Below are 12,157 nucleotides of genomic sequence, written 5' to 3' on the forward strand. Positions count from 1 at the left end.
ATTCCTCTTGGTTACATTACCCTTGATCACAACCTACCAGGCCTCCTACATCCTCCTCTGCCACTGTGTCAAGCACATTTGTACATTTGTTGCCCTGATCATTCTCAAAACACTTGCTTTCTGCTTGAGCCCTTGGTATCAGCTCCTCATTCTCCACCCCTCCCTTCTCCCCCCTCCCTCATGAGCCCTTTATAATTTATAAATTATTATTATTCTGTCATATCTGGTAGGCCAGGATGTGCTCCATTCTCTCCTCCTCCCCCTTCCTCTGCTCCCGTGTTCCTCTGCTCCGATCAGATAGGTCCCTCTCCCGGAGCTGCAGATTCAATGCTGTCCTTTGAAATAAATTCTTCTGGGGGAGGGGCAGGTGTCCACGTAGTAGTTGGGATTTGGGCCCGCCCCCAGACTTCTCTTTTTCCCATTTCTTAATTGGGCCTATTGTTATTTTCTTCTTGAGCTGTTGTAGAGTTTTGTATATTTTGGCAATAGCCCTTTGTGTGATGTGTCATTGGTAAAAAGTTTTTCCCAATCTGTGGGCTCTTGTTTCACTCTCCTCATGAAGTCCTTGCTGTGCATACGTGATGTAATTTCAGCGTGTCCCAGTCATCTGTCTTGTCTTCTGCTGCGTGTGCCTCCTCCATGACATTTGGTAATGTATGTGTGCCCTGCAATAGGGCCCTTAAGTTTGGTCCAGCCTTCCTATTGGTGATCCTGAGAGATTTGGGGTTTACATTTAGGTCTTTAATGCATCTTGAGTTTGTTTATGGAAATCCAGTTTGTCCAACACCATTTGTTGAAGACCCCATTTGTTGAACGATCTCCCATGGGGTCGTACTAGGTCCTTTGTCAAAGATTCGATGGCTGTGGGCTGATGCAGTTATGTCTGGGTTATTCGTTCTGATCCATTGGTCTATGTGTCCCATTGTACCAGTACCAGGCTATTTTGACCACTGTCGCTATGTAGTAGGATTTTAGGTCAGGCAGTGTGAGTCTTCCTACTTGGTTCTTTTAAAGTTCTTTACTTATCCTGGGTCTTTTGCCTGCACATGTGAAGTTGGTAATTAGTTTTTCCATTTATTTTAAGAATTTATTTGGGATTTGAATTGGTATTGCAATGTATCTATAGATTGTTTTAGGTAGTATTGTCAATTTTGCAATATTAAGTCTGCCTATCCATGAACATGGGATATACTTCCATTTACGTTGGTCCTTTTTAGTTTCTTGTATTAATGTTTTGTAGTTCTCTGTACAGTTCATCTATTTCTTTAGTTTTATTCCTAAGTATTTCATCGTTTGTGTGGTTATTATAAATGATTTCTTAATGTCTTTTTCACAGCTCTCTTTGCTGGCATACAGGAGTCCGATTGGTCTCTGGTTACTGTATCCTGCTACCTCGCTGAACTCAATTGTTTCCAGAGGCTTTTTGTGGAGACTTTGGGCTTTCTAGATATAGGATCTTATCATCTGCAAATAGTGCGAATTTCACTTCTTCTTTGCCTATTTGCATTACCTTTATTTCTTTTTGCTGTCTGACGGCTCTAGCTAAAATTTCTAACACTAGGTTGAATAAGAGTGGTGAAGGGGACACCCTGCCTGGTCCCTGTTTTCAGTGGGAAGGTTTCTAGCTTTTCCCCATTAAGCATGATGTTGGCTGTTGTTCTCATATACGGCCTTTATTATGTTGAGGAATCTTCCTTCTATTCTTATTTTGTTGAGTGTTTTAAACAGAAATTGTGGGGCAAGCCAGCGCCCCACAACAAATCACGGGTTCAGTAAGTGCAATTGTATGGTTGAGATATATAAAGATTATAATAAAGTCTTAGAGTATGAGAGAGATGGGAGAGAGAGTAAAATAATGGAGTCAGACACAATTCATGGTAACATGCTCACCTCCTGGAGGGCCATGATCTCAACAGGCAGGTCCGCGCACAGCACCGGCCAAGAGGGCAGGGGAGAGCGCAGGAGAGAGAGATTTATTGCTAACCAGGTCTTATATATCTTTGGGGGGGTGCATGCCTCCTAATTACAAGTAAAGACATACATCACAGGAAGGGGTTGTACAATAGGCAATACAAGCAATAGGAGGGGGGTATACAATGGGCATAAACATAACAGGAAGGGGATGAGCTAGGGATGTACACATGATAGGAAGGGGAGGGACTAAGGGTATACATGTGACAAGAAGGGTGGACCCTAGATTCATGATGGCAGCCTAACCTTAGTCACCCTTGAGGGGCTTGACCTCCCTGGGCTCTCCTTCAGGGAAACAATTTACTACTGTCCTTATCAGATGGGAGTGGGCCCCACTTAGGGTGGCACAGACTATACAGTCTGATTGCTCCAGATGGCTGATAACCTTTAGGGAGAATAACCCCTGACCTACTTCTGTTGACCTCCAAGTGTGTAGTCATTCACCACATGTAGCAAGCAGCTAGGTTTGGCATATATTTGGGGGAGATCACTTGGGAGAAAGCTTTCTGTTTCCCACAAGACATGGGTGTTGAATATTGTCAGATGCCTTTTCTGCATCTATTGATATGATCGTGTGTTTTTTATTTCTTGCCTTATTTTTGTCGTGGATTACATTGATTGCTTTTTGAGTAGTGAACCATCCCCGCATACCTGGAACGAATCCTACTTGGTCCTGCTGAATTATTTTTTTGGTATGCTGTTGTATTCTGTTGGCCAGGATTTTGAGGGTTTTAGCATCTATGCCCATGAGGGATATTGGTATCTAATTGGTCTATAATTTATTTATATAAAATAAAACTGTCAAGGTTTGTGGGGTCTGTACCTGGTCTGGGTATCAGTGTTATGCTGGCTTCATGGAATGAGTTTGGGAGTTTGTTGTCTTTTCCTGTGTTCTGGGAGAGTTTGTGTAGGATTGGCATCAGCTCTTCTTTGAATATTTGGTGGAATTCCCTGTGAAACCATCTGGTGCTCGGCTTCTCTTGTGGTGGCTTCTTAATGACCTGATCTATTTCTTTAGTTATGAGTCTGTTGAGCCCTCGCCCCACCTACACACACACACACACACACACACACACACACACACACTGTCTACGCTGTGTTGTCCTGCTTTGGGGGAACTCTGGTTGTGCGTCAATGTCTGGGCTTCTTTCAGGTTGGAACATGCTGAGTACATTCTTCCTTGTTGGCTCCCTCACTCCAGTCCTTTGCACATTACTTACCTTTTTTCTTCAGCTGCCCTTTGAAGTTCTCTGTTCAGCTCTTCACTTAATAATATCTCCCATTTGTTTTAACTATTCAAAATTTTAGAGAAAGTTTCAGAGTCTCTGACCTGCTGTCCCCCACTTTGGTCTTTTCTTTCATTCCTGTCTTTTTTTCATTCACTTTTTCTTGCAAATTCGGTGAAGGTTTACAGAGCAGAACATCAACGTGACATTCAGCAATTCATACTAATTTTGTTTTAACTCATCCGTTGCAATTCCCTTAATGTACCATCATTTATTCTGCTTCTCCTAGGGTTTGCTGTTTTCATTCCTCTTTTTCCAACTCCCTGAACTGATTTTGAGTTACGTTTTGTTTTTCGTTGGGATTTGATGCATATATCATGCCATAGCTCAATCCTGTCAAGTAGAAGTGTACAATTGTACAATTGCACCACAATCGGTTTCCAGACAGTCTTTTTCTACACGGGCTCCTTGACATCGTCTCCCTTGTACCCCCCACCACTGTGCCTTCTTCCCCTCATACCTGTCTAGGAACCGTTTTTTCCACAGTACTGCAGATACTTCATAGCAAGTTTACTTAGCCAACCCCTTCAGCTGGCCTTTTGCATTTACAATGCCTCCCCTGTGACTTCATGCTCCTCTCTGTCTGTGGGTGCCATCCAGTCAGCAGCGCACCACCCTTGGGTCTCCCTTATGTAAGCGAAAACAAATAGACACATGCCCCCATCAATCCCCACCCCTCTTTCTCCTCTAGTTACAAGCCGGCCTCATTCTCCCTACAGCCAGACTTCTAGAAGGAAGCATCTACTCTCCATGCCCCTACTTCGATACCTGTCACCACTCCTCTGCCCACGGAGAATCTTCCTATTCCCACCATTCCCCAGTGTCCTGGGTCCTGGCCTCGCTCCCCTCTGTGCTCGCTTTCTCAAATCAAGCCCACCCTCCCCGTGAGGACCATGCCCTCCTGGTGGATCCCAGAACCCTCTACTGAACCTCTCAGCACACTCAGGCATCTCCTGCTCTCCCAGAACCTACCTCTGACCCTCTAATTAAGGGCCAATCCTGCCATTCCACCTCCTTGTCACCCTTTGCTATCTAGTCCTCCCCACTACCAACACCCTGGTTCATGACCCCATTGATTCCCTGACTTCCAAATTGCCTCCCACCTGTGACCCTGCCCACACTCCCACCATGCCTAACTTCACAAGATCAGCTGGGACACCTGGTTTCTAATAATAATATGACCATATTACTCTCTGATAGAAAGACCTTTCATGATTTCCCCACAGCCCTCAAGGCCTCAGCTTGGAATGCATGTCCTTATTTACCTGGCCTCGTCCTGCAGCCTCAACCATATCTGCATGCTGCAGGTGAACCCTCTGCACCCCTACAGAGCACCCTGCATGTTCACGGACCTTCCAAGGTGTCCGGTACTGCCTAGCTATGCACATTGCTGTTTCCCTTTCACGGACTTCCTACCCTTGCAAGCCCGGCCTTCTTTGTCCAACTTCGAATTCTTCGGGTCCTAGTTTAGAGGTCATCTCCTTCCGGGAGCTTTCCTGTCAAAGCTTAGGCACACACACCCTCTCCCCCTCTCCATTGACTTGCCCTCAGTGCACCTTGTGTCTCTACTGTAATCCAGGCATGCACTGAGCTTTACGTACCTGCTTTCTGCCTGTCGTCTGGCCCACTCTCTACTCCTCACCCCCCCCAACCACACACACATCTTCATGACTCTATTCCTGAAGACTGTGTCTATGTATCATTCACCTCTAAACTTCTGACACCTAGCACAGAGCTAGATAATGTGTTCGTGTCCACTAAGTATGTAAACTATGTTGAATGCAATCATATGTTGAGCGCCTTTGCTACAGAAATGTTGCCATTACTGAAGTTTGTGTCCTGTGAACAGACTCCAGGTGGCTGGGGTTTGAGGATCCGGGGCAGTGAATATTGAAAGCTCTTGAATCCTATAGCTAGGTCTTTTCTCAAAAAATGCTAGCATGATTCTCATTCCCAGCAGCAAGTATAAAGAACCTTCTCGCAGCTTGGCTATTTTCATTTATTTCCTTTTCAAGTGTTCATTTTATTGGCAAATCATACCACCCTCCTCAGATTTGCATGTCTTTGAATAGTGAAGTTGAAATGTTCTCCCAAGTGCTTGTCTATATATGAGGGGGCTCCCAGAAGTGCACGGAAAAGCTGATCTTTTTATTGAATGCGGCACAAAGCCTTTGTCGCCCCCTCGTGCACGTGGAGTGGTCCATATCCTGCTTCTTCTTGGGGAGCTTAGTCGCTCTTGCCCATTGTGTGAAAGCTGCTGAGCCAAGCTGGGATGTTTTGAGAGGGCTCTGGTGGCCAAGCAGGGGTGACGGGGAGGAGGGAAGGATGAGCCATGAACACAGGGGGGCCAAAGAGAGGAAGAGAAGGGGTGAGACCACAGAGGTCACGTCAACACCCGCCCAGAGTAACAGGAAGAGGCGAGCGAGGGCGGCTCTGGATACACCAATTAGATAGGGAGAGGGGTCATGTGCTAAGACTGCACACACCAGCCAACTCACAATGGTAAGCCTATTGACTCTGACCTATTTCCTAGATGCGTTTGCCAAGGAATGGTCAAAGGGGTGGGGGCGGGGTAGGAGAAAAGGCAGGGCAAGGAGAGTCTGATGCAGGGAGGCTCGGGTATCAGGGTTTGGAAGGATGTGTAGCAGTGAAGTTGGAAGGGTGCCCAAGGGATGATGACAGTGCACTCCAGAAGAGTGTGGCCATCACCACCACAGTCGCTAACACTGAGCCAACCAACACTGCCCAGGTGGCCTCGTCCCAACGTCTGTCTGCAGGAGAACGCTTCCAGGAAGGTTATCTTAGAGATCTAGCGCTGCCCTCACAGAAGGGCCACCAGAGGGGGCTTTAACAAGCAAAGACGTGCTATTCCTGTTAGGAGGTGAGAAGTCCAAACCCAGGGCGTTAGTTCTAGGCGCAGGCTCTCTCTCCATGGGCTCTGGGGAAAGGCCCTTGCCACGTTGCCGCTTCTATGCCTTGGCCATTCTGGTGATCTTCATGAGAGCGGTGTCTAGTTTCCCCCATCTCTGCCCTCCTCTCGGTGCTAATCTGCTCATTTGATAACTCAGAAGGGACTGGCTTTTTAAAGAACATCCTACCCGATAATGGCCTCTGAACCTAACAAAGAAAACCCCTTTCCAAATGGGGTTATAGCCACGGGTCTCGGGGTATTTGAGGGAGGACACAATTCAATCCATAGGTGAAGGCAGTCTTATTAGCCCCACGTTACCAGATGAGGGACTGAAGCACAAAGCGGTCCATAACCTTGTCCAAGTCAGAAAGCTGTGTGACAGCGGAGCTGGGCTTCAAACCTGAGACCTGGCTCCAGTGTCACTGTTCATCACCAACGAGGTTCAGGCGTAGAGCGCGGGGGTTCTGCGAGAGCCACCAGACATGTGGGTTCTGACCACAGCCATCCTTCAACACAGCCCAGAAACCCGGCTCTAAGTCCCAGACAGCTCACAACTTCCAGCCACCAAGCCACAAACTCCCCTCAGCCTCTCCTGTCCCACGTCAGTCCCACCCTCCACCCAGGCTAAGCACCCCAGCTCTACTGTTGCCACCCCTTAAGCCTGCCCTCAGTCAAAGGGCTAGAATCGTAAAGACTCTCGGGTCTAGTTGACTGGCTAGCTCGTGAGCTGGAAAACAAAGAGCCAAGATGCTCTGTCAGCTCCTTGGATGTGGAGAGCCAGTGATCTGGGAGATCCAGTGCTCCCCGAGAAGCACAAGGTCCCCACGAGCAAGCCCACTGTGCTGCCCTTTATGGGGGAGGGGGGAGCAGAAGAGAGAGCGTGCCTCTGTATATATTTGCCTGAATACGCACTGGCTGTGGAGCCCTGGTGACAGGGTGGGATGCATTTCCAGCAGCTCACCAGCCGCTCTGAGGGAGAAAGGTGAAGCTATCCACTCCAGTAAAGAGCTTCAGACTCAGAAACCCACGGGGCATTCTACTCTGTCCTGTAGGCTGGCTATGCGAGGGAACCGACTCAATGGCAGTGGACATCACCCATCCATGCCTGAAAGAACACCCTAGAAACTGGTGGCACCGGTTTGCCTCCACGCGGAGGACTGGGTAGCTGGGCACAGGGCAGACTTTTCACTCGGTGCGCCCTTTGCTCCTTTGAATGCCATATAAACAGCAGATGTTCTTGTTGAAAAGGGGGGATGGGAATGCAGGGCCAATGAGTGCTGATGGCACCCTTCCTCCCAGGACCTGGAGGAGATTCTTCCTGTGGCTGCTTCTCTTTTCCCTGGGCATCCTCAGCCTGTTCCGTTACAACTTTGCTTCGATCAGGTACAAGCCCCTCCCCACTACTCCAGGGGAACCATCAGAATGAGACCCTACAGATGGCCTTGCTAAGTGTCTCCTCCAGGGAAGGGGTGGTGGGTGGACACCTGGAACCAGAGCCATGGTCTTTGTGGGCCCTCCCTCCTTGGAAGGAGCAAAGGCAAGGGGGCTTTTGAGGCAGACTGGTTTACCACAGTACCCCACCACCCGCCCGCCCAGGGACCTGGAGGTCTTCATCTCCATGGGTGTGTGCCCCAAGGCCCGAATGGCCCTGCTGAGAGACAACTTCACGGGTCCCCTGAGTCTCAGGTAAGGAGTTTGCACCCCTCCCTCTCCCAGAATACTCACTACCCAACACAGCTCCATGCCAGTGTCCCATGCCATCATGGCAGAGCCAGGGGGTTAGCATCCCCTCCGCCCACACCTCCAGTCTCCTGTCTGGGTCTGTCCTGTATTGGGGCTCCTCAGGGCAAAGACTGGGTCTGATTCATCTGTGGGTTCCCAGGCCCCAGAATGGGGGAGGAGGCAGTGAGCAAGCACCAAGTGGGCAGATGGATAAACCTGTCTCCCTACCCCTTGCCTTGGCCAGGGCCCGGCCTGAAGTCCTGACCTGCACCTCCTGGGGGGCCCTCATTCTTTGGGATGGCACCTTTGACCCAGCCATAGCCAAGGAAACGGCTGAACGGCAGAACCTGACCATCGGACTGACTGTCTTTGCTGTGGGCAAGTAAGGCCTGGAGAGAGGAGTGGGTGCTAACCAGGAAGGGGGGGACGGGGTGGGGGCGCCCTGTTCTCATGTGCATAGAATTCCAAGGGGAAGCGGGAGGCAACAACAGCACCCCTTGTCCCTGGCTCCCAGGGTGACCACAGGACCATCCACCTCTGTCTCTGGACATCAACACTGCTAAGCCCACCAGCACAGGCAGCCAGGGGGTCAGAACCATGTCCTGGGAGGAAATGGCCTAGGTGATGGAGCTGGTCCATCTGGAGGCATGGGTGGGCTTGTAATGAGGAAATGGTAAGTCTTTCAGGAGAGTGTCATGAGAGGGGAAAGCCACTGGACAGATAGAAGGGCGGGCCTGGTATAAGCAACGCCCATCCAAGGTCAGCGCTACAGGGGCAGGCGCAAGGTGCTCAGAGGGGCACAGGCTGAGGAGTCCATGCTGGCTAGGAAGAAGTGAAGATATGAGGGGTGACGAATACTAAGGCAGTGGAACAGATCAGAGGGTTTAGAGAGGTAAGGATGGCCAGTGGTATCCGCGGAAGGGAGCCAGGAGAACGGGGCTGGTGCTCAGGAATAGGGTGGGTGAGCTCAGGGGCTGAGGTGGTAGGACAAAGGCTGAGTTTGTGGCAAAGGGCTGGTGGGTAACTGGTTGAGCGGCCCATCCCCTCCTCCCTCTCTGCCCCCGCCCCACCGCAGGTACCTGGAGAAGTACCTGGCTCGCTTCCTGGAGACTGCCGAGCAGCACTTCATGGTGGGCCAGCGCGTGGTGTACTACGTGTTCACTGAGCGCCCGCTGGCCGTGCCGCGCGTGGCGCTGGGCCCCGGGCGCCGGCTGCGCGTGGAGCGCGTGGTTCGCGAGCGGCGCTGGCAGGACGTGTCCATGCAGCGCATGCGCACGCTGCACAAGGCGCTGGGCGGCCGGCTGGGCCGGGAGGCGGACTTCGTGTTCTGCATGGACGTGGACCAGCACTTCAACGCCACCTTCGGGCCCGAGGTGCTGGCCGAGTCGGTGGCGCAGCTGCACGCCTGGCACTACCACTGGCCGCGAAGGCTGCTACCCTTCGAGCGCAACCCGCGCTCGGCCGCCGCGCTGGCCCACCACGAGGGCGACTTCTACTACCACGCCGCCGTGTTCGGGGGCAGCGTGGCGGTGCTGCGCGCGCTGACCTGGCACTGCGCGCGGGCCATGCAGCAGGACCGCGCGCGCGGCCTGGAGGCGCTCTGGCACGACGAGAGCCACCTCAACAGGTACTTCTGGCTGCACAAGCCCGCCAAGGTGCTGTCGCCCGAGTTCTGCTGGAGCCCGGAGCTCGGCCAGCGGACGGAGATCCACCGCCCGCGCCTGCTCTGGGCGCCCAAGGAGTACGCCATGGTGCGCACCTCCTAGGGCCCGAGCCCAGGCGGCCCTGGCACCCTCCAGCCCCGGCCGAGCCGCACCCCCAGGGGACACTGGGGCCGGGGAACAGCAGGGAGAGGAGACCCAAAGCCGGTGGGGGGCCCTTTAGAAAGCAGCATGGCACTTGGGGGCGCAGGAGGGACAGAGCAGAGACTGGATGGAGAGAGCCCGTGGCCGGCGGGCCGGACAGGGAGGCAGAAGCCCCGGCCTCTGGCAGCTTCTTGGTGCGAGTGAAAGAGCCGCTTCCCCAACTTGGCACGAGAAGGGGCAGCAGAGCCTTGATCTCATCCGAGCGCTTCCCCAACCGGTCTGGCGAAAGTCCTCTGAGGCCTCCCAAGCCACGTTCTAATTTCTTTTTTAAGATTATTTTATCGGGGGCTCATACAGCTCTTAGAACAATCCACAATCAGTTGTATCAGGCATGTTTGTACATAGGTTGCCATCATCACTTTCTAAACATTTACATTTCAATTTGAGCCCTTGGTATCAGCTCCCCTTTTTTGCCTTCCTCTCCGCCCACTCCCACCCTCGCCCCTTGATAAATAAGAATGTTCTGTTCTTGATCCCCCTGACAAGGAGGGGGGTGGGTGGCGGGGAATGTTATGTGTAGATCATTGCGATCAGTCCCTCCTTCCTCCCCTCTCCCCCTCCCCCCACCCCTCCTGTATCTGGACTCCCATTTCTGTTCCCGAGGGGTTTATCTGACCTGGACTCTGTGTGTCGTGAGCCCTTATCTGTACGTGTGTACATGTTCGGGTCTAGCCCACAGTGAAAGGCAGGACTGGGATCCCGGAGGCGGGATGAGGAAGGCTCCAGGAACCAGCGGAATATTGTGTGTTCGTCGGTGCTATACTGTGCCCTGGATAATTCATCCCTTCCTTGGGACCCTGCTGTGAGGGGATGTCCCATTGTCTACAGATGGGTTTTGGGTCTCTGCTCCGACCCCTTCTCTCAACAATATCTTTTCATTTGTTTGTTTGTACTTAAGATTATACATCAATCCATACATCAATTGTATCAAACATATTTGTACATATGTTGCTGTCATTATTTAATAAACATTTACTTTTTATTTGAGCCCTTGGTATCAGCTCCTTTTTACCCTTCCTCCCCCCTCCCATTCTAATGATCCCTTAATAAATGATAAATTACTATTTTAATATCTTACACCCATTGTGGGGGGAGGTCAGATCCTTGCAATCGCTGCCAGACCACTGTCTCCCCATATCATAGAGGTGGGCCTGCTCCCTGCTACTGGGGACAATGGACAGGCTCCTGTAGGTGGAGTTTACACCCTACTGATAATGGTTCCTATGGAGACCCAGGGAACAGGTCAAAGTTTAGCTGCCATCCTAAATCTAGGATCCACCCATCTTGTCACATGTATACCACAATTCCTCCTCTTCCTATTGCATGTATGTCCCTAGACCACCCCCTCATTACTGTGTAATCTATAGTGTAACCCCCTTCTGTGATGTATGCCTTTACCTGTAATTAATGGGTGTGCATGCCCCCAAGAGGTATATAGGCCTGGGTCAGCAATATAGATCTCTCTCTGACCTCTCTCTGGCTCCCCTCTGTTCTCCCTCTCCTCTCCCATCCTCTCTCCCTCCACGTGGACCACCAAGCGGGGCTGAGGTGAGCAATGCTACTATAAATTGTGTCTGACTCCATTACTTGACTCCATCTTTTAACTCTCATGCTCTCTGTGACTTTACTATAATCTTTACTTATTACCACTGTACAATTGCATCTACCGGACCTGTGATGTTTTGTGGGGAACCCCTCTCCCTTTAATCCCACAACCCATGGCTGTCTCCCTTCCCCTCAGTTTCTTCCCCCTTCCTCCCCCCACCTTCCCTCGACCCTCCTGGTATTGCTAATTCCATTTCTGTACCTCAGGGGTTTACCTGACCTGGACTCCATGCGTCATGAGTTCTTACCTGTACCTGTGTACATTCTCCAGTCTAGCCCGAAGTAAAAGACAGAACTGGGATCATGATGGAGGGATGAGGAAGCCTCAAGGAACCAGAGGAATATTGTGTATGTCATTGGTGCCATACAGTGCCATGGTTGACTCATCCCTTCCTTGTGACCCTTCTGTGAGGGGATGTCCCATTGTCAACAGATAGGTTTTGGGTCTCTGCTCCAACCCCCTCCCCCTCATTCTCAACAATATATGTGTTTATTTTGGGTCTTCTGATGCCTGTGGCCTGATCCCGTTGACACCTCATGATCCCACAGGTTGGTGTGCTTCTTCCATGTAGACTTGTTGCTTCTCTGCTAGATGGCCTCTTGCTTAATGTCAAGCCTTTAAGACCCCAGGCATTATATCTTTTAATAGCCAGGCACCATCAGCTTTCTTCACTGCATTTGCTTGTGAACCCATTTTGTCTAGACTCTAGACATAGAATGATTGTGTCGGGAGGGTGAGCATCACAGATTGCCAGGTTGCTAGAACAAAGTGTTCTTGTGTTGAGGGAGGACTGGAG

The 12,157-nt window shown here is 51.0% G+C and overlaps 1 protein-coding gene across 6 annotated transcripts in view; it reads left to right on the forward strand.

Annotated features, from left to right (window-relative positions):
* A3GALT2 (alpha 1,3-galactosyltransferase 2) overlaps positions 1-10,080 on the forward strand; it is an 18,447-nt gene extending 8,367 nt beyond the window's left edge. For all 6 annotated transcript variants that reach the window (XM_004705306.3, XM_045298739.1, XM_045298737.1 and 3 more), the window contains 4 exons: positions 7,468-7,551; positions 7,765-7,854; positions 8,135-8,272; positions 8,966-10,080. In XM_004705306.3, coding sequence (XP_004705363.2) covers positions 7,787-7,854; positions 8,135-8,272; positions 8,966-9,656 — 897 coding nt within the window. In that variant the 5' untranslated portion in view covers positions 7,468-7,551; positions 7,765-7,786 and the 3' untranslated portion in view covers positions 9,657-10,080. The remainder of the gene's footprint in view (positions 1-7,467; positions 7,552-7,764; positions 7,855-8,134; positions 8,273-8,965) is intronic.
* The last annotated feature ends 2,077 nt before the right edge of the window (positions 10,081-12,157 follow it).

This window comes from Echinops telfairi, unplaced genomic scaffold (assembly GCF_000313985.2).
Source record: "Echinops telfairi isolate 266 unplaced genomic scaffold, ASM31398v2 ScPeMD7_7457;HRSCAF=8495, whole genome shotgun sequence".
In the NCBI taxonomy this organism is placed as follows: domain Eukaryota; kingdom Metazoa; phylum Chordata; class Mammalia; order Afrosoricida; family Tenrecidae; genus Echinops; species Echinops telfairi.